Source organism: Exophiala spinifera (assembly GCF_000836115.1).
Source record: "Exophiala spinifera strain CBS 89968 unplaced genomic scaffold supercont1.1, whole genome shotgun sequence".
Classification (NCBI taxonomy): domain Eukaryota; kingdom Fungi; phylum Ascomycota; class Eurotiomycetes; order Chaetothyriales; family Herpotrichiellaceae; genus Exophiala; species Exophiala spinifera.
Window position 1 is genome coordinate 4,627,718 of NW_015622513.1, and position 23,734 is coordinate 4,651,451.

The window sequence follows — 23,734 nt, forward strand, 5'->3', positions numbered from 1 at the left end:
TTTTGACACTGACGCGGTGAATTCGAGCTTGAGAAGCGAACATTGATCTGCCACTGGTGTCTTTCTGTTTGTGTGGTAATCAAGGATGCCTTGAGCTGTCGAACATACGAGTACTCGTTGTGTCAGTGATAGCATCCTTCGTAATCATGTCGTTGTAGACATGTTGATCCACAATTTACCCCTCCAACCCCTCCATCCTCCTTTCTCATCCGGCCCAGTACGAAGCCACAAGGTATATAAGAAGTTCCGGCGACACTTGAGTTCCTTTTAGTCTTTCTCGCTTTTTCAATTGTGCTTTTATCTCTCACACACACACAAATCTCGACCTTTTAGAAACAATCTCGACACCCGCCACCAAACAAGTAACTCCTGCAACCATTCCCATGAGTACATCCGAGCTGACTCGTTCCAGGTCTTTTTGACACCCGGCCTCTCTCTTCAAGTAAAGCTCACTCCGAAAGGATGAAGGGCGCCATGTCATCCTCTCGCTTGGTAGAGAGACCTCATGGTCAAGGTATTACTTGTATTTGATCTAGAAAGAAGAAAGAAAATCATTTTTCAGACCATCGCACAAAAAAAAAAACGATGTCTGAGCATGAACCGGTGTTCGCAAGTTTCCCACCAGTGCAAAAGACACAGGATATGCTCCCCCCCATCCACCCAGGTTCGCTGCTCTCTCTGTATTTGGCGGAGTCGGCGGAGGACTTTTGGAGATGTGGGGGTCAATCTGTGTCTCTGGAATGTGGAAGTGCGTTCTGAGATCATACGGTTGAACTTGACTCTGGATAATACCAGCGAAAGAATCATGCCTTTCCTTCCCTTTTCCCTCCTCCCCTTCCACACCCCTTCTAACCGATGGGGGGTGGGGCAAACAAAGGGCAGTTTTCGCCTAACTTGAGAGCGCAGGATGTCTCCACCGATTGCCACGTTCAACGAATTCGACGACGGCTACAAGGCGGCCGGCGAGGTGAACAAGAAGAGCCTCGACGGGAGCGTCAAGAAGCTCGCCGTCCTCAACGGAGCTGCCGACGTGCAGGGCACCACCAAGCTCCTCGACGACTTTGGCGGAAAATGGGACGGCTTCAGGTTCGCCCCGATCCGCGAGTCCCAGGTGTCGCGCGCCATGACCCGACGCTACTTCGCCGACCTCGACCGCTACGCCGAGTCGGACGTCGTCATCGTCGGCGCGGGCTCGTGCGGCCTGTCGACGGCCTACACCCTCGCAAAGGCCCGTCCGGACCTGAAGATCGCCATCATTGAGGCCTCGGTCTCCCCCGGCGGCGGCTGCTGGCTGGGCGGCCAGCTCTTCAGCGCCATGGTCCTGCGCAAGCCCGCCGACGCGTTCCTCGACGACATCGGCGTCCCGTTCGAAGACGAGGGGAACTACGTCGTCGTCAAGCACGCCGCGCTCTTCATGAGCACCCTGATGAGCAAGGTCCTGGCCATGCCGAACGTCAAGCTCTTCAACGCGACCTGCGTCGAGGACCTCGTCACCCGCACCTCCGCCGACGGCGGTATCCGTGTCGTCGGTGTCGTCACCAACTGGACCCTCGTCACCCTTCACCACGACAACCATTCCTGCATGGATCCCAAGTAAGTTTTGAGCTTGATGGATTGGTCACACTTTGGCTTTGCCCACCGTTGATTTGTCCCCCCCGGCATTTGTCTGAAAATTGAAAATTGCAAAATTAACTACACCCTTGTGCATTACTACTACCATTGGAGGGGGGGAACGAAGAAAGAGAAAAGAAAACCGAACGATGTAACTGACTTTGCTATTTCTCAAACAGCACCATCAACGCACCTCTCGTCATCAGCACCACAGGCCACGACGGCCCGTTCGGAGCCTTCTGCGCCAAGCGTCTCGTCAGCATGAAGGCCGTCGAGAAGCTGGGTGGAATGCGAGCCCTTGACATGAACAGCGCCGAGGACGCCATCGTCAAAGGCACCCGCGAGGTCTCCCCTGGCTTGATCATGGGCGGCATGGAACTCAGCGAGCTCGATGGCGCCAACCGTATGGGTCCCACCTTTGGGGCCATGGTCCTGAGCGGTGTCAAGGCCGCCGAGGAAGCTTTGAAGGTCTTTGAGACCAGAAGGGCCGAATGTGCCGCCGAGTAAAAGAAAGGCCAAACGTCGGACAGGACGGGATAGAGGCCAGGACAGAATATCCCTGGGTTACAGCTGTCCTCAGTCGGTCCTGAGAATGCTCTTCTTCGGGGACTCTCTTACTCCCCCAAAGAAGGCACCCGTACGTTATTATTATCAGACTTCACGAAATCGAAACCGAAACCCCAAACCCAGGGCTTTTGTCTGTCTGTCTGTCTATACCTGTGTATTTGGATGGGGCTTTTTGTCGACAAGATGAAAATTCCCATACCGCCACTCCTTTTAATGCTGTACCTGTGTAGCTGAATACAAGACCGGTGCTACTGTCTTCCCTGTCTGAGATACTGGTGACTGAAGTGTTGTCGATATCCACACGTGACAACAGTCCTCGCGTCCGTATCGTGGTTTGCCAAACACATTTATTTATCCCCAGCCGCGTGTCACCTGGACAGCACTTTACTTACTTTCGTGAAGCAGACCTACTAGAGTACGTGGTCTCTATATCGACTTGTTTTGACTACGTTTCCATTCGGATTGCCACCCTCGAAAAGTACGCCGAGGTTGCGAAATCACGGAGAAATGCCCCCCCTGACAAGCACCCTCTCCGCCACCGGTTTCTTCTCCAGTTCCTTCTTGATCCGGACATTATTCGCGGGCACCCCAAAGACCAACTGCGCCTTGAGTATCCAGTCGGGACTCAGGTCCCACGTGTCCCGGACCATCGCGTCTATGTGGGGGTTGTAATGCTGGAGGTTGGCGCCCATGCCCTCGGCCTCCAGCGCACACCACAGCGCATACTGGTGCATGCCGTTGCCGTGCTCGCTCCACTGGTGGAATTTCTCGCGGGGGGATGACGCCGTCGTACTGCGTGGCCAGCGCGTCGACGACACCCCGATCCTCGAAGCACAGCACGGTCCCGTGGCCGCCGCGGTACTTTGTGATCATGGGCGCAAAGTACGTTGTGAAGACGGCCTCGGGGAGCACCTGGGCCATGACCTCGCGCGCCCGGTCCCACAGGCGCCGGTGCTCGGAGTGGAGGAGGACGAGGAACCGCGCGGACTGGCTGTTGAACGACGACGGGACGTGGAGCGTGATGTGTCGTACTATCTCGATGATGCGGGAGTCGGGGATGGGCGACGTGGCTGAGAGGTCGTAGATCGTGCGTCGGCGCGTGATGGCGTCGAGGAGTGAGGTGGTGGAAGCCATGATATACAATCGTACAAATGCTATCGACGATACCGATGCCAAGTTCGAGATTCAAGGAGTGAAGGGACGTGTTTGTGGATCGATTCTCCAGGGGCCTCAGACACCACTTTATATCTGTACTCTACCCAGATACGATGCCCTCGCTGTACCCACCTACCTGCAAGTACACTGTATCCGCACTGTAGAAAGGACTAGGTAAGTGCATAGCGCCGGCAGCAAAGTCTACTGTCATGTTAGGGAATGCCATTGGAAGCGTGAGTCATTCAGACCAGGCAGCAACTCGACCTGCTGAGGCTTTGAAACTCTCTTTTTGAAAGCGTCGCCAATCCATCGGTAGAAAAGTCTCGCAAAGAAACGCCGCCAGAGAAACGAAATACGAGAGCAGCTTGATTGGAAGTGACGGCGCCAGACAAGAAGACCGAGTAAAACTTCGCATTAGCTTGCGGTTTTAGATCCTTCCTGTCGTCGCACTGACATTCAGTCTGTCAATTAGCCGGAGCTGTACCTCAGGGGTGGACACTTGGAGAAGACTGTTGATGAGGGTTCGTGCCACGGAGCAGGGCTCAGTGCAGACTGTCGACGCCTATTATGACTAGGTCCCGTCAAGGACTTCCACACCAGTCATTAAACTCGCGTGGTCGTCGGTTGTTTGACGTACATGTCCTCCGTACTCTGTACGGTATCAATGGAAAAGCGAAACCGTGATTGTTTCTCGGTCGGGGGTTGCAAAGTGCAAATACGCCTCCAGCATCATGGCATGAGACCTCTGAGGGACAGAGAGAATGTCATGGATCCTGCATCAATAGTGACTGATCGCACGACAAGCACCGTCGCAAGGGCGTTATTGTTATAGTGGTCGCTCCTCGGTGGTTGAGCAAGTTTACAAATGCCGACGGTCCCGCCAGACTTGCCCGTTACGTCTTGCATTGCGCGGAACACCGAGGATGCTTTCGTCAGCAAAGCCAATGCATAACTCCGTGCATGGTCAACACCCTCTATCACTCGCTGCAAGCCGTCACTATTTCCACGAAAGAACATACCTTGACCTATATCTGTATTTACCATGACATCTTTATCACAGTCGTATACTCCAGGTAAGAGATAGGTCAGGAAGAAGAGAACCGCAGAGATTCCCACTTGAGCCGGCGGAAGAATGTCATCCAACCACGACCCAGAAAGACGACCTCTTTTGTCCAGCTCAAATGGCAACGCTACAAGTCCAGGTTCAGGTTCAGGGCGAGGATCAGATCCACGTCCGATTAATGGCGTAGATTCGGGTGTCGCCAAAGAAAAAAGCAACCTCTCCAGAACCCGAGGCGCACTCATCTGCCTGTCCGTCTGGATCCTCATCTTCATCCTCACCAACAATGTCTCTCTGATCACCACGATCCAATCACCTATCGCCATCGCCCTGAAAGCATCGACTGAAGTGAGCTGGTTCACGTCCGCGTACCTGATCGCCGTGACCAGCATCACTCCCGTCGCAGGCCGACTATGTGCCATCTTCACGCCGCGCGTGTACCTTTTGGCCTCGATTGTCGTGCAGGCGTGCGGTCTCTTGATCACCTCGCAGGCCCGCACCCTGGGCTCATTCCTGGTCGGTCGCGCCATCACGGGCATCGGAAGTGCGGCCGTGACGCCAGTCGCGTTCATCTTGGTCACTGAACTCACGAGCCCCAGACGGCGTGGGCTGTTCTTTGGTTGCATCAACACGGGCTACACTTCCGGTGTTGCGTGCGGAGCGATCATTGCCGGTGCACTCGAACCGCTGGTCGGCTGGCGTGCTGTATTCTGGCTTCAGATCCCCTTTGCGTTGTGTGCCGCCCTGGTGGCATTTTGGTCTATTCCGGCCACTCCTCATTCTCCTCCAACGTCGACCTCACCGGGACAAGAATCATCAAATACATCGAGACCCCAGTCGGAATATGAGAAGGATGACTCTCTCGGCAAGAAACTCTCGCAGATCGACTACTTTGGCGTCATCACCATCATCGCCGCTGTCGTTTTGCTGTTGTACAGTCTCTCATCGCCCAGCATCCAAATCACACCTATCGTCTTATCACTCGCATCCCTGGTCTTGTTCGTCCTAGTCGAAGCCAACTGGGCGAAACAACCCATCGTCCCCGTGTCGGTACTCAAATCGCGCGGCAACATCCTCACCGGCGTCGCTACCATCGGCGTCATGACCGCCCGATGGGGAGTGCTGTTCTTCACGCCCACGTACGTCCTCACGCTGCGAGGCTGGTCTCAAGCAAGTGCCGGCCTGACTCTCATCCCCACCAATCTTGGTTTCGGCTCCGGCGGGTTGCTGGCAGGGTGGCTTCACATCCGCCGCACAGGAAGCTTCTACATGTCGGTTCTCGTGTCCTTTGTGCTCTTTGCGCTCTCCATGTTTGCCGTGTCGTGGATCTCGACACCCAGCTCCAACATCTACTTGTACATTGTGGTGTTGTTCTTCAATGGGTTTTTGGTTGGGACGCTGCTGAACTACTCGCTTGCGCATGTCTTGCATCTGACGGTCCCCGCGACGCATATCATTGTCATTCCGCTGAACGCCATGTTCCGCAGCCTTTCGGGGTCTTTCGGGTCGTCTATTTCGGGAGGGTTGTTCCTGAGGACGTTGGTCACCACGTTGAGGGATGAGTTTGCCCGGCGAGGTGTCACGGGTAAAGAAGGGCTGATCAAGCAGTTGGCCGGGACGCCGATTCTCGTGCAGAGGTTGACGGGCGTGGAGAGAGAGGTCGCGCTGGTCGGATACGAGACGGGTTTGAAGACCGTGTATCTTGCTGGTGGATGTTTGGCGGTTGTCATGTTGGTGGTGCAGGCTTGTGTGGGATGGACTGCACCGGACATCGACAAGGAGGATGATGGAGGGAACGGTAGAGAAGGGAGGATGGGCGGAGATGTACTTACACCTGTCGTTTCTAGAGAGACGTGAGGGTATGTACCTACCTACTTATATGTGAATATTTAGCATGTACCTTGCTCGGTGGCCGGGTTCCTGGGACCGGGAATCGAGAATAGTAAAACGGGTGTACTTTTGCAAACCCACCAAACAGGAACATTGTGTATAGAATACCAGATAGAAAAGCATTGTACGGTATCACAGACCATTAGAAGCAGTGTAGGATGGTCACGTACGAAATGGCTTCGAAGAGTCGATTTCATTTTGGTATATCTATACAAGATCGGTATATGCCATTTAATGCGAGGTCTTCTTCTTCCTGATCCTCAAACGACATACACGTTGGGTGTTTGGGGGCGTCAACTGTTCATCAGACGCATATGGTGGATCCAAATGTCAAATATACAAAGCCCATCCAGGGTAACTTTTGTTTTTTCTCCGAGATTCGTGATTTCTACGCGTTCAAGCCCTTCTTCTGTCCTAGCGACTTTGGTTCGTGGCCTCCTTTTCCAGATCCCTCTTGATGGCCTTTCCAGCCTCTGCTGCCTCCACCACTGTGGACTTCGTCGTGGACTTCTTCGCTTAGACCCTCGGGCAAGGGGGCGGTCTTGTGGGCACCAGCGACGTCGGCTTCGGACGTAGGCTGTCGTGTTGCAAACGAGGAAAGCATGTCAGTTCGTCTTGGAAAAGATATCTCGGCAGTTGTGAAGCAGCGCCGGGGGGTACAAATACCATACCTTTCCATCTCCCCCGTGGATAATGTCATGATCAAGGCTAATGGCGTTGTCCGATTGCGGGATGCCGTTGTCGTAATCTGCTCCACGAGGCATTTTGGGTGGTTGATTTTTATCTGATCGTGATGTGACTTGGTGTTTCTTGGATTGGGAATTTGTGAGGGAAAGGATGCGTGCAGTAGATACAAACAGAAAATGATCAAGATCTTACGAGTAACGTCTGGGGTACTGGAAGGTGTAAAATAGTCCTGAGGTGATTCAAGACGTCATAACCTCTACTGTGCGCAGGAGTCTCGGATGCAGTCTCTGGAAGGATCCGTGGACCGTGTCATGGTGGGAGGCATCACGAGTACCAATGGTCGCATCTGTATCCCGAATGATGGGGTAGGGAAACCTCCATTAGGCCCTCCTATACTCGTATACTCGTACCTGTTCTCTAGCAAAAAGTGGATGAGTTGACAGCCTCACGTCAGGATGAGGTCACTGGTATCTGCAGGAACGAGGGAACGTGGATGCAGATCCAAGGGGGGATTGACTGCCAGGCCTTGAACAAGCACGAGCTCGAGTATCTTGGAGTGTCACATCCTCACTGTCCAGGGCAGGTTTGTCTTGTGGATGGACATGGTCGTAGAGAGTCAGTCCATCTCAAAAGTTAAAAAAAGAAATAGATAAGACAGCAGTATCTCGATTTGAGAGGGAGCGGGAAATATTCGGCTCAAACATGCCACCCTTTTGCATCCTCCATCACAAATTCACAATCCGCGCCCTCTCTCTCTCTGTCTGTCGGTCTGTCCATCTCGTTCAAATGGGACAGTAAGTTCTTGTCGAATTCGAATTCGGTCTCGCACTGGCAAGACAGGACAATCCAACCGTGCCACGTGTCGAGATAATGAAACACGCTTCTTCTTCTCTGGGTGATACAGTACAACGTTTCCATCTCGCCTCCTCTTCCTCTTCCTCGAGACCTCTAGAGTGTGCAACACCCCGTGGACAAGGCACTCATCCGTGACACGTCGGTTGATCGATCGGTCAAACACAAAGAGGAAGAAGAATGGCACCCGAACAGTCCGTACAAGCATAGATAAACTACAATCTAAACCAGAACCACCCGCACGTTGTCTACCATCTATCCACCCGCCCACACTCCCTCACTCACTCACTCACTCACCACATTCCTTGAACACCAAAACACCCGACCTGGTGATCGGTTCGCTGTCGCTATCGCCATCGCTACTGTTACTATCCGCACTACCCAACTGACGCCACAGATATACAACAGAGAAAACAAATGGCCACCCGCATCGTCAGCGTCACAGTTCAAGGTGCGCTCCTCGCCGCAGCCTCCAATGCCATAGCCCAGGGTTTCACCATCTACCGCGAGCGATCCCTCTCTGCCTTCGATCCTTCCCCATTTTTCCAATTTGTGGTATTCTCGATCCTGAACACTCCTCCGAACTACATGTGGCAGTTGTGGCTGGAAGAGAACTTCCCGGGAACGGCGAAGAAGGAGGAGAAACCCGCTTCTGCTTTGGACGAGAAGAAGAAGGCGAAGAGCGACGGCGCAAAACTAGACGAGAAAGACACAGAGTCTCTGTCGATAACGAATACGATCATCAAATTTGTGCTGGACCAGTCCGTAGGCGCAGTCTACAATACTGCGGCTTTCATCGTCATCATCGGTCTGCTGAGGGGCGCCACGTACACGCAGACTGTGGATGCGTTGAAAAGAGTGAGTTTCCGGAACCAAGAGAGAATATGCCTACCTACCTACCTACCTACCTACCTATCCTCCCTGCCTACCTGGCAAGCGGTGCCTAGACTAATACCGAACTGCCGTAGGACTTTTGGCCCATGATGATCGCGGGATACAAGTTCTGGCCTTTGGTTTCACTCCTCAACCTGGCCGTGGTCCCTGTTGAACAGAGAATGCTTGTGGGTGGGTTGGCCGGGTTGGCTTGGGGTGTTTATGTGAGTCTCATGGCAATATGATCAACGGCGTTTGTGTGAGCAACACTCGAGTTGTCTCATGCTGCGCTTGAGTAAAGAAGAGATAAAGAAGAGACGGAATAGGGACAATCAGCTTGGCTTTGCGAGAGACCTGGAACTTTGGATACGAGCACTGGATGAGTTCTAGTTCTGAGTGGTCAACGGGAAAGGTACGATAGAGATTACGACGATGATGCATTGGGGAATGAACACGGCATACAGGAGAAAGATGGATAAGGTTCTCCGGCTTTCCAGAGATAGATTATTGCATTTACACACACACAGTAGAACTCGTCGACCGCAAGAACCATGAATATGTTGACTTGTTTCTGTCTAGAAGCAGACACTCGTATTCCTCCTGATAAGAACGGCAGATTGACAGTCGTATTTGGAGGCGAATTAGCTAATTGGGTCCGATAAGCTCGATAAATGTCTTGGTCACGGCCGTGAGAGTCAAAAGATAAGGCTCGTCTCGCTCTATCGACGCGGTTGGAAATTTTTTGGTCACCTTGTATGTAGTTTTTCGCTTCTCGAGAATCTTTTACATCACTCTACTGTGTCTTCACATCGCTCCGTTGTCGACAGTGCCGGGTTGAGTACGAGTACCTCTACAGACTTTGGCAAGCTTAGGCAGTAAAAGACCAAGATTGTTTCATGTCGGAGGGGCAGACCATGCACCCCACCGAGCTTTCCGACCGGGCGTCGCTTGATCCTGACGTTTTCAGGCGTGAGTCCCGTATGTCGAAGGAAGAACTGTGGTTGTCGTCGAGGGCTCTGACTTATTTCTTCGCAGGTATAGATAACGAAGGTGGGCATGACTGCGTCGACGCTGCTGAAGATTCATCGCTGCAAATCTCGTCCACGACGTCTTCCAAGGACAAACGTGGCAAGCAAGTTGTAAGTCTTCGGGTCTGCTCTCCCCTCGCCGAAAGATCCTATACTCACGCCGTCGGCCAGGCAAGTGCTGTTTTAGAAGACAGAAGACAACGAAATCGTCAGGCCCAAGCAACATTTCGTCTCCGGCGCAATGAACACCTCAAACAGCTCGAGGCCACCATCCAGCAACACCAGCAGACGATTCGTGATCTCCAGGAAAGTGTCCGCGTCGCGTCCGACGATTGTTTGATGTTGCGCTACAAGAATTCCATCCTGGAACGTGTGCTCCTCGAGAAGGGTAAGAGGCCTCCCAACTGAACCTTCAGATACACGAAGGACTATTTGAGTTGACAGTCGTGTCCTTTAGGCATCGACGTCCGGGAAGAAGTCTATGCGAAGCCACTGCTGCCGACAAAGCGTCGCGTGTCCGGAGCAAGTAGTCGCAACTCCTCCTCGGTGCAATGTGGGCGCAACAAGCGGGCGAGAGACACGCTTTATCCGGGCTCGGCCCCGGCTGTCCAGGCTCCTGTACAGACCAAAACCACATCGTCGTCGTTTCATGTCGGTCGTCTAGTTCCAGAAGTCTTTGCTTCTGCCCCTGCTACCTCGTCCGTGGCTCCCTCTGTCTCGGAGCAATCCCAATCTTCGACTTCAAGGTCACCTCGTTTGTCCCAGTGGCAACCAAGGACGACCGTATCGGCCGAGACAGGGATGAGGACTGTGCGGGCAACAAAGCAAGCCCAAGACTTTCAGCAGGCGGCACGCGCACGAAAACATGACCTCGAGCATCCTCATCATAATCGGTCCGCGTTGCAAATGCCACGACCCACTTCTACTACAACGAGTCAATCCGCGTCGAGGCCCCGTGATCCATCGCGCGGACACTCTGTTGTGCCGTATTCGACCATGGCCACCGCCACCTCGGAGGAGGCAGGCCATGGTCACGAAGTTTCTTTTGAGAAGACGACCAAGAAACCTCACCATGCACTCGGCAAGCTACCCCCGTCCCTGTTTTGTCCTTTTTTGCTCGGGAGCTGTGTTCGTCCTAGGCTAAGAATCAGTGATTGCATCGCAGGACCACGTACACGTACGCGAACACGAACACGAACACGAACACGACCCCGATTGCGAACTGTTGTTGACGACCGAACCATCCCACCACGACGTGCACGCTCACCACTTCGACTTCGACCTTGGCATCGACATCGACATGGACATGCTCGAAAACACCTTGCCCGAACTGGTCCCTTCGCAGAGTACCCCTACCACCGTAACCTACGAAGAACTCCAAGACTTGTCACCCTTCAACGCCTACGGCGGCGGGTTGGACTGGACTCGTTCGTCTAATCTTGTTTTTGAAAAGCCTGTAAAATGAAGTGGTTGACCACGACGAAGTTCTCCGGCAACGGGCGCTCTTTTCGTTCTCTCTCTCTCTTTTATTTTTTTTGATTCCTGAACGTTAGGGGACTTTTTTTCGTGGCCTTTTCATGTTCGTCGTTACTACCCTCGTTTTTTCTGTTCGTGGACAATGTTTTTTTTAATATAGGATGACGTTGTGGGGGGCGTTGATGTGAAAAAATATTATATATCTATATCTATGTTAGAGACTCGCGAGCCAAACGAAAAGATCTACGACGACCGAATTGGTGAAGAAAATATGATGTATACCATCCGATTATTTTGGTTTCTTGTTCGAGTTCAATGCTGCATTGCCATGACTCACCACGCAGTTGGTTCGCAGTTTCAATCACCGGTGGTGGTCTTTCTTTTTACCAAGCCTGAAACCATCTACCCCTATATTAACGATACCTTGGGGTAGTCTTCGCAAGTGTTAGCTTCCGAAAAAGGGGAACCTCGATCTGGGTGAGCAGTTTCAGTGAGTCTTGTTTCAATTTTTGTTTAAATACAAAGAAACACCGCCGAACAATCTTGACGAGAATTGAAAGCAAATGAATGTTCTTCCTTGGTCCCTTTTGACGCGAGACCTCCCCCCTCCCCTTTGTAGGTAGTTACTAGGTAGGCGCTAGGTACTGGGTAATAGCTACTAGGTACCCTCGTCGCTTGTCACTTTGTCACTTTGGTCACTTTGGTCACTTTGGTCAAGTTTGTTTCTGTGTTCATTTGTTCAGTACCTACTTCACCTCTCACGGCCCGACGATATCCTGTAAGTCGTCGACCCTCCTCTCTTCGATCCACCTGACGGCCTCTTCTCGGTTCCTGCACACGTGGGGCTGTCCCCTCTCCTTGTCCTGCGGCGTGGACATGGACCCTTCGAGGGTCATGTCCAGGTTGCACAGGATGCTGTTGCGCAGGTACTCGAAGCAGTGGCTCGCGTGGTAGGGGTTGTCGTCGTCGCTGCCCCCGTTGACGATGAGCTGGTGGTAACTGTCGACCGAGTAGTAGAGCTATAAATATTCAGGTGACGGTGGTAAGCCAGGCGATTCCTCCCTGAGGTGCAGATGGCTAGCTGGCTAGCTGGTTGACGGTGATGGTGATGGTAATGTTGCTGACAACATGACAAACGGAGTAAAAGGTAACATCGGTACACACAACAGAAACACCAGTTGGAAAGAAACGCGAGGGACATTGGCGCGTGCGACATGAAGTAAATTATGACAAAACAGCAAAACAGTAAAAACAAGGTACCTGTACTTACACAGTGTAGTGCGTGAGTCCACGACGCTTCATATAGCGGACCCGAACGGATTGGGTCGTCGGTGATGGGATCGCCTAGGAGCGGATGCTCCTTGTACTCGGGGATCGCGACACTTCCGCTGCCGACTGATCGTTTTGACTTGTTAGAATGGTCTAATGGCATTAAAGAGGTCACGGTGGATTGTATGTCGCAATACGGCGAGAAGTCGTGGGTAGGTAGGTAGGTAGGTAGGTAGGTTGGCAGGAAGTCAGAACTTACGCGGCATCAACATGTCCCAGTTCCTCCGGATCTCCAATCGGTTGTCGTTCGAGGTCATATTGGGGATGAAACGATCCTCGTCTGGCTTTAGGTACGTGTACGAATGCGACACTGGGGGCGGCGGGCACGTGTCAGTTTTCGAGAGGAAGTCTCTTTTTTTCTGCTTCTTGGATGCGGATGAGGTCCTCACATGTTTTATAAATCCCGTTAATGTCGTCTCCCGTCTCGACGACCTTCCCCTTGAGAACGGCGTCTTTCTCTGCCGTCGCGGCGGCGTGACGATGGGCATGGTTCTCGCACGCGGCGGTGGCAACGTTCTGCCCCCACAACAGGAGGATAATGGTCGCCTGTAGTAGCACGACGACTCCCCAGCGGAACCAAACGAAGATCAAATCCGTCGTCATCCACTGGCGGCGTCTCCGTGTCCCCGTCCCCGTCAGCGTCGACGAACGATACGAGTCTGACCAACTCGACAGATTTGAGGGACTCCTTTCTCGCACGTGTGCTGCCACTGCTGCCGCTTTGCCGTACATGGCTGCGTAGCCCACCCTGGTTATGTCGGATGCGTTGTCGTCGAGGGGGATATCCTCTTCGTCGCGGTTCTGTTGCTGTAACATGGGCATTGCGCTTTCGTCCGAGGAGGCGTGAAGGACCATCGTGGGCGGGCGGGAGTGGTGGCAAGCTGAACAAGGTCCAGTAATCACGTTCAACCCCCAAATGAGAGAGAGAGAGAGTAAAAGACTGAAAATCGACAGAGATGGGTGGGTTGGCTGGATAGCTAGCTCTTCAGTCTGCTAAGGAACGGGTAAATGTGTCTGGTGAGTGAGAGGATGAATGCGTCTGTTCAGAGAGAGATGGTGAATGGTTAGAACCGTGACAATGGGAAAAAGGTCGATTGGATTGAACGCAAAGAGACTTGAGAGGGAGTGCCGCTGGGGCTATCAGACGGTCGGTCAGTCATTGTTTGCCCTTGGGGACATGAGCCATGCATGAGCCAGGAGCCATTTCACGAGCCGATGTCCAAGTTCACCACCGCAATCGTGAGGCGGTTGCTTCAAGTCAAGTTTCGCTGATTGAAACACTCGCTCTTTAAGTGTTTCAACAAGGTCAATCATCAGTACGGATCTTCTAGAGATCAACGAGACCTACGGTTGGGACTTCATCGATCCAACAGGAGCAAGCACACACAGCACTCCCTACGGATACTCATACTTGTGTCATGGCCCTAGTGTGAGGCAGCGTCAAGATCCACAAGATGTTTCGTCGAGCGTGTGGAGGTGAGTGAATAACTTGTAACTCGGTAGTTGAGAAAAGCAACGTCACGTGGGGAAGTTTTAACGAGGGCGGTTACAGGGCCAGCAGGTTAAAGATGCCTCAAAGAGCGGAAGATACGTATGACCATATGGGCCGTGGTATAAGCAGGGTAAGTCGTCGCGGTTCCCCACAGGAAATCTGAACCGATGGGATCCTGGTTTCAGATTTAATCGTCTCAGTCGGTTTCGCGAACTTCGCTTCGAAACGTAACCACAGGCACGGAGCACTTACTGTGAACGTCCCTCCCGAGTCGTCGATCCATTGGAGTCGAAATGGGGACTCTGGTAGCGGGCTTGCTGGAATGCCTCCACAAACTTATCGAAACCGACCTAGCCGCCGTTGAACGCCGTCGTGTTTAGTTTGCCAACAGTGCCTGGCCTTGACGCACCAAAGAACCCACCGTCCGCGTCCGCGGTCAGAGGTCTGAGATGCTGCTGCGTCGCCTAGGGAAAACAATGAACGAGGTTGGGTTGACACTTGCAAGATGCCGCCGACGTTTCAAGGTACAAGCTCAGGTCAAGCTTTCGTGGCGGGCAGAACCGAATAGCCGCATCTCTATGCGATGCGCGTATCAGATCCCCAACGTTTAACGCGCAGGGGGAAAATCACGCAATACCTCAACGCGACTATCAAAGAGTCCCGGGTAAAGTATCGCCCCGTGAGCGGAAAAATGGGAGACACCGAAGTAGACTGTGGTAGAGTTGGACAGGGGTTCTGCTCCCCCCTTTCTCATTGTACGGTGTAGTTATCGACTCAAGGTACGCATGGAAGAGTCATGGTCATGTTGACCTTGTACGCGGGTCTATCCGTGTTTACTGGGGTGTGGCACCGCTGAAGAGGCTCGTCAGTGCCATCATTTTAGAACCTCCATGTTTCCCACAGAGTGGTCCAATGCCCACTGGCGCACGCTATCGAAATTCCTGCAGACATGCTTCGAGTTGAGCTCGGGCCATGCGAGAGGGTCGCCTTCGACCAGATAGAGCGTGAAGATGCCAATGTCTGCGTTGCACTGCAGGTTCAGGCGGAGGACCTCGATGCAGTGCTCTGTGATCATCCAAGTGTCAGCAACAAGGCACAGTTCTTATTGATCAATCATGGCAATCATCGTCAGACATGTGGGAGTGGGCGGTACAGTACCTGTGTGCCGTTGCAAGGCCTCTGCTCCCTTTCCGAACTCGCCTCCAAGCGGTTCATAGTATTCCTTGTAAGTTACCTTCCGCAGAAGGTTGAGGCAGTGAAGTTGGTGGAACACTTCCATCCCCACTCGATACCCTTCTTCTCCCGTTTGTGGGTGGTTGACCTTCAGCGACGTCTCCGGCATGCCGAGTCTGGAGATGTCGGACTTGGACATCCATTGATCTCCCACTGTTGGCCCAACGTTGTCAGTCCAGTCACATGACGGTCTCGAGTCGGCAGAGCTCACTATCGTAAGAAATTTCTCTCCACGCTTTATCGACCTCGGGTCCGGCTCCCACGAATCTGTTTCCCACGGTCGTGATGTTGTACATTAGCGAATCGTATCGTACTGCAGTCTCTGCAGGTGCTGTGCGCATCTTTTGTCAGCTTGGGCTCCTGGAACCGCTGTCTCGCGAAGCCACTTACACCAGGCAGAGAATTGGCGTACATGCTCCAAGGTTGATGATCGCATGGAGACGGCAAGCGCCAGTATCGTGCATGAGGTCATGAGGACGACCCCATGGATCAGCCATAACCACTTCGAAGCGGCGATGCTGTTGGAATTGTTCAAATTCGGGCAACAGAGGACATTTGGTGTGCTAACAATCGAATTGTCTAGGTCCTCCAAGCCCTCCAAAGTTGAAGCGGACTCGAAGGACTCTGCACGGCGCTTTTCGGGTATTGGACTCAGAGACTGATATTTGTAATCCATTGCTGGAGAATTCGATGAAATCAATCCTGCAGTGTAGATTGGTTGGTAAAGGCTCGTCGATGGTATGCTTGGTTGTGTACCTGCGTAGAAGTGTGAGTTGGTAAAGGCTGCTCAATGTTTTGCTTGTATTCTCGTCCCTAAGGTCATGGCGGTAGAATGCAGGTAGTAAGGAGGCGGCTCGTGTAAACTCGCCAGGATCGACAATCCTTGTCCACTCATTGTCGTATAGGATACTCGTATCGGTAGCATTGCTGAATGCGGCTCTGAGTTGTGTCATGTTCTCAGGTTTCAGAACATCGTGGCTCACAGGGATGAAGGGCTCGAAACGCACGAGTCATGTTTCGTGTGGGGTATATGGATAACTAACCCAAGAAGGCAGGCGCTAATACAGGTCAAGCTCTTCGTTAAGGGGTCTTCGGAAAGCTGCTCCGCTTTGCCAGTCTGTGGAGCTATGGCACAGTCCTTGAAAGCCAGTGGGCGTCATGAATATTGTAGGAATTCAAAACTGGCGGTGACAGTCCCCATAGATCAAACCAAAGGCCGTCGTGTCGGGCGCTAGTGCTACCACACTAGTGGAAATCTAGTGGGAAACGAGGTGTTGTACTCTAGCGCAGTGCTCCGGTAGGAACGCATCTGAATGATGAGCTGCTAGAAGTCGTCTTCGAGTACATGATGGCACTTCGAGAGGGTGAAAATTGATTCAAACAGAGCCGTTTCGAAACTGGTGTTAAGGTGGAGTCCCAGGTACTGTAACCGAAGAGGGTGAGCACAGGACACTGTTTGCAGTAGCCAGTCGTCACAGAAGCCCAGACAAGAAGCCGCCGTCTAGAAACAATGGCTATCCTGCTATTGGCCCCCCTCAATGTTGTAGCCGTTTTCTCTGAAGTGGATATTTGTGGCGAGGGGAATATCCACCGACAGCGCTTATGATCAACGATCCCTCCAGATCATATCCAGAATCTCAGTCTCGATGGCAGTTGGAGTTTCAAGGTGCTTCCGGTGGATCTCAGTCCTTGAGGTATTTCTGCTGCCCGTGTGATAAGCGTGCCGAGAGAGCATGCATACGATCAGAGTTTGGCAAGCTTGTTTCGCACCAGTCGATCTTCCGTTACAAGATGGAATGAAGGAATGCCTCCGATGTTTTCGGCCTCCATGATAGAGAAGGGTGAGCACCTAGCCTAAGTTATGATGGTGAGCTGCCCAATATAAAGAGCTCATCTGTCCCTGCCAAAGTGAGAAGGCTCATCATCAAGCACTCATTCATTTCATACTCCGGTCTGTGACCAAAGTTCCTTCTTTCTTCTATTTGCCGTGTTCTCGTTTATCTTCCAACTGCTGGTCAGTCGTTCAAGTAACTCAAGTCACTCTCAACATGCATTCCACATCAATCCTTAAGACATTGGTTCTCGGCCTTATGGCCACGGCGCCACTCGCCGCCGGATATACTGCCGAAGCTGGCGTTCACGATGTCGAAAGACGTTATGTTGTACGTTCATATCCAAGTTGACGCCAGTTCCTGCTATCGCTAACAGCTGTTAGGGGTCACTTGCCTCTATAGCCTCGAAAGTGGCCAGGGCAGTCATCCCAGAAATTGAACGTCGCCACCATACCGAGAGTCAGATCGCGGCAAAGGAAGCTGCTGCTAAGAAGAAGCACAATGCCCGATCCGCTCAAGCTCCTGACGAGTTTGGCCCGTGGGACAGCACCGAGGACGAGTTTGGCTCCTGGGTCGATAAACGCTCGCCTCACCACACCGAAAGTCAGATCGCGGCAAAGGAAGCTGCTGCTAAGAAGAAGCACAATGCCCGATCCGCGCAAGCTCCTGATGAGTTTGGCCCGTGGGACAGCACCGAAGATGAATTTGGTTCCTGGGTCGATAAACGCTCGCCCCATCACACTGAGAGTCAGATCGCGGCGAAAGAAGCTGCTGCTAAGAAGAAGCACCAAGCCAGACACCACACTGAGAGTCAGATCGCAGCGAAAGAAGCCGCCGCGGCCAAGAAACACAATGCCCGATCCGCGCAAGCTCCTGATGAGTTTGGCCCGTGGGACAGCACCGAAGATGAATTTGGTTCCTGGGTCGATAAACGCTCTCCTCACCACACTGAGAGTCAGATTGCCGCGAAAGAAGCTGCTGCTAAGAAGAAGCACCAAGCCAGACACCATACTGAGAGCCAGATTGCGGCAAAGGAGGCCGCCGCGGCCAAGAAACACCAAGCTCGAGCGCCACACCATACTGAGAGTCAGATCGCGGCCAAAGAAGCGGCAGCAGCGAAAAAGGGACACAACTAAGCGTGTCAGAAGGTGGTCAGGGTTTGATGGCACCAGGTAGCGCCCAACACGGTAGAATACTTGGTCGCTAAGGAAAGCTTCTGGCTGGGAGACGACTCCGCCAATGACTTGGAGAGGACAAAAGGACAGGTGCGCACGCAACAATAACCCTCAACATCCGACATAGTTTGGCGCCTGGTGAGAGGTCTCAGGACCTTCAGATTGGGCGAACCTAGGTACATAGGTAGATAAGCCAAAGTGTTGAAGACTGCCAAAGCATGGACACAGGCCGGAGGCCATAAGTTGTGATATCTCGTCAGACCATGATCACCTTTTGTGATTAGGACCTGCGACTCTCGCAAGGTGATAGTTGTCAAATACCTCTCTCAGATGGAGGGTTCTTGTCATCTTGGGACCGAAGTGCTGTGATTTGATTGTGGAATAGCTGGTGGTATGTGAGATGTCTTCCGTGGGACGTGTACGAGTGATGTATCTCTTGTTGCGTCTGACTAATCTAGTCTTGGCGTGGGATGAACCGAGGTTCCTTGATATACCCCGGGTTGTGTCTCGGTACAGACTCATGGAGAAGCCAACGCAGTGATCATCTTCGCGCACATCGGTAGGCCTCGTCCACATCCCTCTTCTGTCTCACTCGAATACACGGACTACGCTGTATAGACCTTCCAAGGAACCCCAGCCTGATCCTTCTCTACCGCGGAACCTTGACGGCTTCGAGGAAAGTGAGAACAACCCCGGCTTTCAACACTTGTACCAGCGACCAGCAACTGTTCATCCTGTCGACAATCAAAAATCGATCATCATGTCGTCAACATCGACAACACTTCCTCCCCCACCGCCAGACCCATCCGTGAGTCTGTCATACCCAGCGCCACACGTGTTGCTCGTCACCATCACGCGCGAACGACAGATGAACAGCATCCCCTACGCAGTCCACTGGTACCTGCACAGGGTGTTTGAGTGGTTCGACCGTGAACCGACACTCCGCGCCGCCGTCATCACCGGGTCGGGCCCCAAGGCGTTCTGCGCCGGCCAGGACTTGATCGAACTCGGCACCCGAGATCCCAAGGAGATCGAAGAAAAGCCGTACCTGTCGATGCACCCTCCCAGTGGATTCGCCGGTGTCTCGAGGCGCGTGGGAAAGAAACCCATCATCGCAGCCGTCAATGGATTTGCGTTGGGTGGAGGATTTGAGATTGTTTTGAATTGGTATGTACACAGAGTACCTGTACCTACTAACCCTCTCCCCGACGGTCCTCGTATCTTTGACCAACCCCATCCCTTCTCCTCACTACCGATACTGATATTGACTGGTGTTAACGTGCTTGTGGTTCACAGCGACATGACAGTAGCCTCACCAACCGCAACATTCGGCCTCCCCGAAGCCCTCCGCGGCATCTACGCCGGAGCTGGTGGCTTACCCCGACTCGTGCGCAACGTCGGACTGCCTCTGGCCAGCGAAATCAGCATGACAGGCCGCTTCCTCACGGCCAAGGAAGCGCTGCAATTCAACTTGATCAACCACGTTTCCTCGTCACAATCCACCGTCGTCGACGAAGCCGTCAAGCTGGCCGAGAAGGTCGCCAACATCTCCCCGGACGCCATCATCGTCACTCGCGCCGCCCTGCGTGAGACCTGGGAGACCGCCAGTGTCGAACGGGCGTATCAGCTCGTTCAGGACAAGATGGCTCGAGGCCTGCATGAGGGCGAGAATTCGAAGGAAGGCCTTGCGGCGTTCAGGGAGAAGAGGAAGCCAGTGTGGAAGGCCAGCAAGTTGTGAACGAACGTCATTTTGTCAAGTACAACTTCCCACGAGTACTCTTCTCTTTATCCTCTCTAAGTTGTACGTCGTACTCCCCCAGTCGGTACTTGCCCATTAGTACATGGGATCCCTCTTTGAATGTTCCGTATACGTAACATGTACAAGCCTTCATTATGTGTCGACACATGTCCAAGTACATACATATGCAGTGAATTGAAAAGTTTGATCACGAGAGACGCAGGGAGGCGTGACGCGGGATTAAAAACAAGTCATGAAGATACATGCCATGCAATGAACGCATCCGTATGCCAAACCACAACTTTTTCATCGTTCCAATTAACATAAAGTGAGAAAAAAGCCGCATGTTCAACTCCACCAAAATCATTCGTTAGAATGATGTGACTTCGTGGACCAAACGGATGTGTCATAGCAGATGCTCTCGTACGAGTACACTGACGAGATCAGATCGCCTTGCCTGTGCATTGCCTGCCGGAGCAAAGCAAAGCAAATCAAATCAAATCAGATTAAACCTCATAGCCAAACGGTATGCTCTCCATGGCTCCGCTGCGCTGTACACACTTTGCAGCGGCGTCGTTCGCACGCAGCGCGGCACCGTGGACATCAAACCCTTCTAGAGTGCCGTGGTCGGAACCAGAGACATGTCGAGCCACGGCGGTGGAAAAGTACCCGACAAACGTGTCGCCTGCGCCCGTCGTGTCAACCACCTTGGCCACCTTGGCCGCGGGGATGAGTCCGCGTGACCGAGACTGCGTCCGTGTTTGCGCCGCAGAGTAATACAGCCCTCTTGACCCGAGGGTGACGATGACGATGGAAATGGCCGCGAGCTCGTGGAGGTGCGCCGTGAGTCTGTCGAGGTGCGGCGCGAGGCTCCCGTCGTCTCCGCTGCTCGGCGTCTCGATGTCCCTGAGCTCCTGCACGGCCTTGAACAGCAACAGACACTCGGTCTCGTTGACCACGAGCACCGCGAGGTTCCGGAGAGCCGCGAGGGGGATGCCGTCGAACATGGGCGCCGGGTTGAAGACCACGCACGTCTTCTTCTTCTTCTTCTTCTCCTTCTGGCGGTGCCCGTCGTCCTCCTCCTCGGGGCCGTTGAACGTCGACAGCAGTCCCAGGACCGTCGACTTGGGGATCTCGCCCTGCATGACGACCACGTCGGGGACGCCGTCTTGCGTCGCGGTGGCGACGACCTTGGCGACGTCCGTGACGTGGTGGTTCGCGCCGGGCACGAAGAGGATGCGGTTCTCGCCGTTGGACCCTTCGTCGACGATGATGGTCGCCGTGCCCGTCTGCACGCCCTCGACCTCCTCGACGTAGCGCGTGCCCACGCCGCTCTTGGCCAGCGTCGGTTTCAGCAGCGACGCGTAGTACGGGTCGCCGGCGCCCACGGCCCCGAGCATCTCGACTTGGACGTCTTGTTCCGTGGCCGACGTATACGCCGCCTTGCCGCACGCCACCGCCTGGTTGCTGCCTTTGCCGCCCGCGTGCACCGTCATGGACTTTGCTTCCAACGTCTCGCCGGGCCCGGGCACTCGCGGCGTCAACGTGACAAAGTCGATGTTTAGAGACCCGATGATCCGGACGATGGGTTTCCGTGCCATCTTGGCGGCTGAGAGGACGGGATTTCTTTGTTTGAAAGGTGATGTGGTGGACGGCGGGGGAAAAAAATTTCTTCGTCTCTAACCGGGTGCTGTACAACACAATCTCTGTCTGGGTACGGGCGTCGTCCAGATTCTGTACACGTAGTAAAGACACTATCGATCCGGATGTACGAGTAGACGAGTATATCTCAAGATCATGCCACTCGGGCAGCAATGAAGTAGAGTTCCAGGTACGAGTCCGGGGTACCCAAGTCAGTGCGTCTGTGCTGTGCTGGACCAATGAGCCCTTTCGTCTCCAAGAAATTTCTGATTGACGATCACCACACGATTTTCCTCGCTCAAATGGTCCGACTTGCACACAGTCATCTCGATACAAGCGTCCATATGATTGTGTCCTTCGTTAATGTTTAGATAACATGGCACTCGAGAAGACGCGGACAACGATGTCTCAGGGAGCGAGACCCGACATCTGTGTTTCAACATCAGGTGCCTGTACACGGCTCATATGGCAAGTTTCGTCAATGTGGCTCACGGTGGGCAACACCGACTTCGAGACGAATAATTGTGACAAGGAGACGTGTTTGGTCGAGTGGCCAAAGCGAGCCCTCCCTATTGTGATCTGTCGGATTGCTCTGCGTTGAATAAAGTCCTATCTAGGTCGATAGGATGAAGCTACCTATACACCACGGACGCTCTTCTGTCTTAGCACGATGTCCAAACAGGTCGGTCAATGATCGTGGAATTATCGAATTGACCTGTAACGACGGTTGATATGCAGGCTATCTACGACACGGATGATGGATCTTTTGCCTCACCGATTTCCTAAGAACTAAAGTGGAAAATATGAATGTCACCGAAACAGCTCAGCCGAGTTGTCATCTTTCCTCAAGCCAGCAGTGGGACCGAACACCTGCGTTCAGCTGCCTTGTGACTAGCAACCACCAGGATAGACAGGCCAGTAAAGGGTAGTTCCAGGTCAAATATGTCCAGCCATGTCATCGACAGTATCGATTGGTTTTGGTTCAGAATCCGACCGTGCAGGGGACGCTGAATCAAAAACAGATGCAGCTACTTTCCCAGGACCCCGCCAAGTGTTGATGTCTGTCCAAGATCACAGTACATGCAGCTAGCGTGTCAGACTGAGTCCACGTGGGCAAGATCACCAAACAGAAGAGTCCTTTTGCTGCAGCATGGCAGCTTCAGATATGTCGCAGCACGGGCGCCAGTTGAGCAGTTTCGTGAACAAAGAAAATCAGTCCTGGTTATCCAAGACATACCTTACTGATGGCAGTTGAGGGCCTAGTACGATTCCCGGGAGTTCAGTCGCACAGGAGAAGTCCCTCTGCCGCGCTGTAGCCTGTACTGGGGAACGATGTCCCCAACTGATGGAACGAGATAAAATATGCGAAAGTGGACTGGGGCGGCATCCCTGATTTGGTTATCGATTTGTTTCGAGTGCTGGTTACGTCCATATCTCTCTGAGCAAAAGCGTCTTTGTCCAACTGCAATGGCCGCGGAACCTGGTCCAGAAAGAAAAGAGCGCAACTGGTCCACAACCTGTTGACACTCAGTGGATGCTCTGAATGTGAGCTACCGTCCTTTTACACGTAGAATAGAACTACATTCTGAGGAACGGAGATACAGTGGTGAGGAATGCACAAACCTGGTGTCGTCAATTGGCAAGCTTTCCGCAGAACATGCGTAAATGCGGAGAATGAGCACGGAGTCATCGCACCGAATTCCACTTGAAGCAGCAACGATCCATTGAATCCACTGAAGGATTGCTGAACAAGCTTTGTGCAAGCTTTTGTGGAGAGTTTCGACACCGACGGTGGCAGGGGTGCAAAAGCCACTTGAAATCGTCAAACTCCCTTTTTCGGATTCCTAGTAGATGCTAGGGGTAGGCGAATGGCCTTGGGAATGCAAGCTGTCAAATCCCAGACTCTGGCAAAAAGAGTACTTACGTAGGTAATCCCTAGGTGACATTTTTCAGCTTGAGAAACAGCAAGACTCTGACAATCTCCGACCAGGAGAAGGGCGGATCCCCAAGCTGGGGGCAGACGTTGTACAGGTGGGATGCGATTGCGGGTTTGGGGAGGCTAGAAAGACAAGCATTTCCCGGCCACCAAACCCTA

General features: G+C 53.0%; 11 protein-coding genes across 11 annotated transcripts; 6 read left to right on the top strand and 5 right to left on the bottom strand.

Moving 5' to 3' along the window:
• Positions 1 to 907: 907 nt before the first annotated feature.
• PV08_01710 (thiamine thiazole synthase) lies at positions 908 to 2,118 on the top strand (the record flags this gene model as incomplete). The annotated part of the gene is made up of 2 exons (XM_016376070.1): positions 908 to 1,593; positions 1,791 to 2,118. 2 exons carry the CDS (start codon positions 908 to 910, stop codon positions 2,116 to 2,118), a joined length of 1,014 nt encoding a protein of 337 aa, XP_016241346.1.
• A 557-nt stretch (positions 2,119 to 2,675) lies between these two features.
• On the bottom strand, positions 2,676 to 3,312 carry PV08_01711 (uncharacterized protein; the record flags this gene model as incomplete). The annotated part of the gene is made up of 2 exons (XM_016376071.1): positions 2,676 to 2,903; positions 2,935 to 3,312. 2 exons carry the CDS (start codon positions 3,310 to 3,312, stop codon positions 2,676 to 2,678), a joined length of 606 nt encoding a protein of 201 aa, XP_016241347.1.
• A 1,153-nt stretch (positions 3,313 to 4,465) lies between these two features.
• Positions 4,466 to 6,250, top strand: PV08_01712 (uncharacterized protein; the record flags this gene model as incomplete). The annotated part of the gene is made up of 1 exon (XM_016376072.1): positions 4,466 to 6,250. The coding sequence occupies one exon, from the start codon at positions 4,466 to 4,468 to the stop codon at positions 6,248 to 6,250; it is 1,785 nt and encodes a 594-aa protein (XP_016241348.1).
• Positions 6,251 to 6,671: 421 nt separating this feature from the next.
• Positions 6,672 to 7,047, bottom strand: PV08_01713 (uncharacterized protein; the record flags this gene model as incomplete). Its single annotated transcript, XM_016376073.1, has 2 exons — positions 6,672 to 6,860; positions 6,955 to 7,047. 2 exons carry the CDS (start codon positions 7,045 to 7,047, stop codon positions 6,672 to 6,674), a joined length of 282 nt encoding a protein of 93 aa, XP_016241349.1.
• A 1,192-nt stretch (positions 7,048 to 8,239) lies between these two features.
• PV08_01714 (uncharacterized protein) lies at positions 8,240 to 8,940 on the top strand (the record flags this gene model as incomplete). Its single annotated transcript, XM_016376074.1, has 2 exons — positions 8,240 to 8,680; positions 8,791 to 8,940. The coding sequence occupies 2 exons, from the start codon at positions 8,240 to 8,242 to the stop codon at positions 8,938 to 8,940; spliced, it is 591 nt and encodes a 196-aa protein (XP_016241350.1).
• A 669-nt stretch (positions 8,941 to 9,609) lies between these two features.
• PV08_01715 (uncharacterized protein) lies at positions 9,610 to 11,188 on the top strand (the record flags this gene model as incomplete). The annotated part of the gene is made up of 3 exons (XM_016376075.1): positions 9,610 to 10,111; positions 10,181 to 10,851; positions 10,889 to 11,188. The coding sequence occupies 3 exons, from the start codon at positions 9,610 to 9,612 to the stop codon at positions 11,186 to 11,188; spliced, it is 1,473 nt and encodes a 490-aa protein (XP_016241351.1).
• A 769-nt stretch (positions 11,189 to 11,957) lies between these two features.
• On the bottom strand, positions 11,958 to 13,383 carry PV08_01716 (uncharacterized protein; the record flags this gene model as incomplete). The annotated part of the gene is made up of 4 exons (XM_016376076.1): positions 11,958 to 12,218; positions 12,470 to 12,594; positions 12,728 to 12,838; positions 12,918 to 13,383. 4 exons carry the CDS (start codon positions 13,381 to 13,383, stop codon positions 11,958 to 11,960), a joined length of 963 nt encoding a protein of 320 aa, XP_016241352.1.
• A 1,511-nt stretch (positions 13,384 to 14,894) lies between these two features.
• Positions 14,895 to 15,929, bottom strand: PV08_01717 (uncharacterized protein; the record flags this gene model as incomplete). The annotated part of the gene is made up of 4 exons (XM_016376077.1): positions 14,895 to 15,085; positions 15,179 to 15,406; positions 15,465 to 15,584; positions 15,644 to 15,929. The coding sequence occupies 4 exons, from the start codon at positions 15,927 to 15,929 to the stop codon at positions 14,895 to 14,897; spliced, it is 825 nt and encodes a 274-aa protein (XP_016241353.1).
• A 1,372-nt stretch (positions 15,930 to 17,301) lies between these two features.
• On the top strand, positions 17,302 to 18,221 carry PV08_01718 (uncharacterized protein; the record flags this gene model as incomplete). The annotated part of the gene is made up of 2 exons (XM_016376078.1): positions 17,302 to 17,415; positions 17,469 to 18,221. The coding sequence occupies 2 exons, from the start codon at positions 17,302 to 17,304 to the stop codon at positions 18,219 to 18,221; spliced, it is 867 nt and encodes a 288-aa protein (XP_016241354.1).
• Positions 18,222 to 19,020: 799 nt separating this feature from the next.
• PV08_01719 (uncharacterized protein) lies at positions 19,021 to 19,998 on the top strand (the record flags this gene model as incomplete). Its single annotated transcript, XM_016376079.1, has 2 exons — positions 19,021 to 19,427; positions 19,557 to 19,998. 2 exons carry the CDS (start codon positions 19,021 to 19,023, stop codon positions 19,996 to 19,998), a joined length of 849 nt encoding a protein of 282 aa, XP_016241355.1.
• Positions 19,999 to 20,504: 506 nt separating this feature from the next.
• On the bottom strand, positions 20,505 to 21,599 carry PV08_01720 (ribokinase; the record flags this gene model as incomplete). Its single annotated transcript, XM_016376080.1, has 1 exon — positions 20,505 to 21,599. The coding sequence occupies one exon, from the start codon at positions 21,597 to 21,599 to the stop codon at positions 20,505 to 20,507; it is 1,095 nt and encodes a 364-aa protein (XP_016241356.1).
• Positions 21,600 to 23,734: the final 2,135 nt, after the last annotated feature.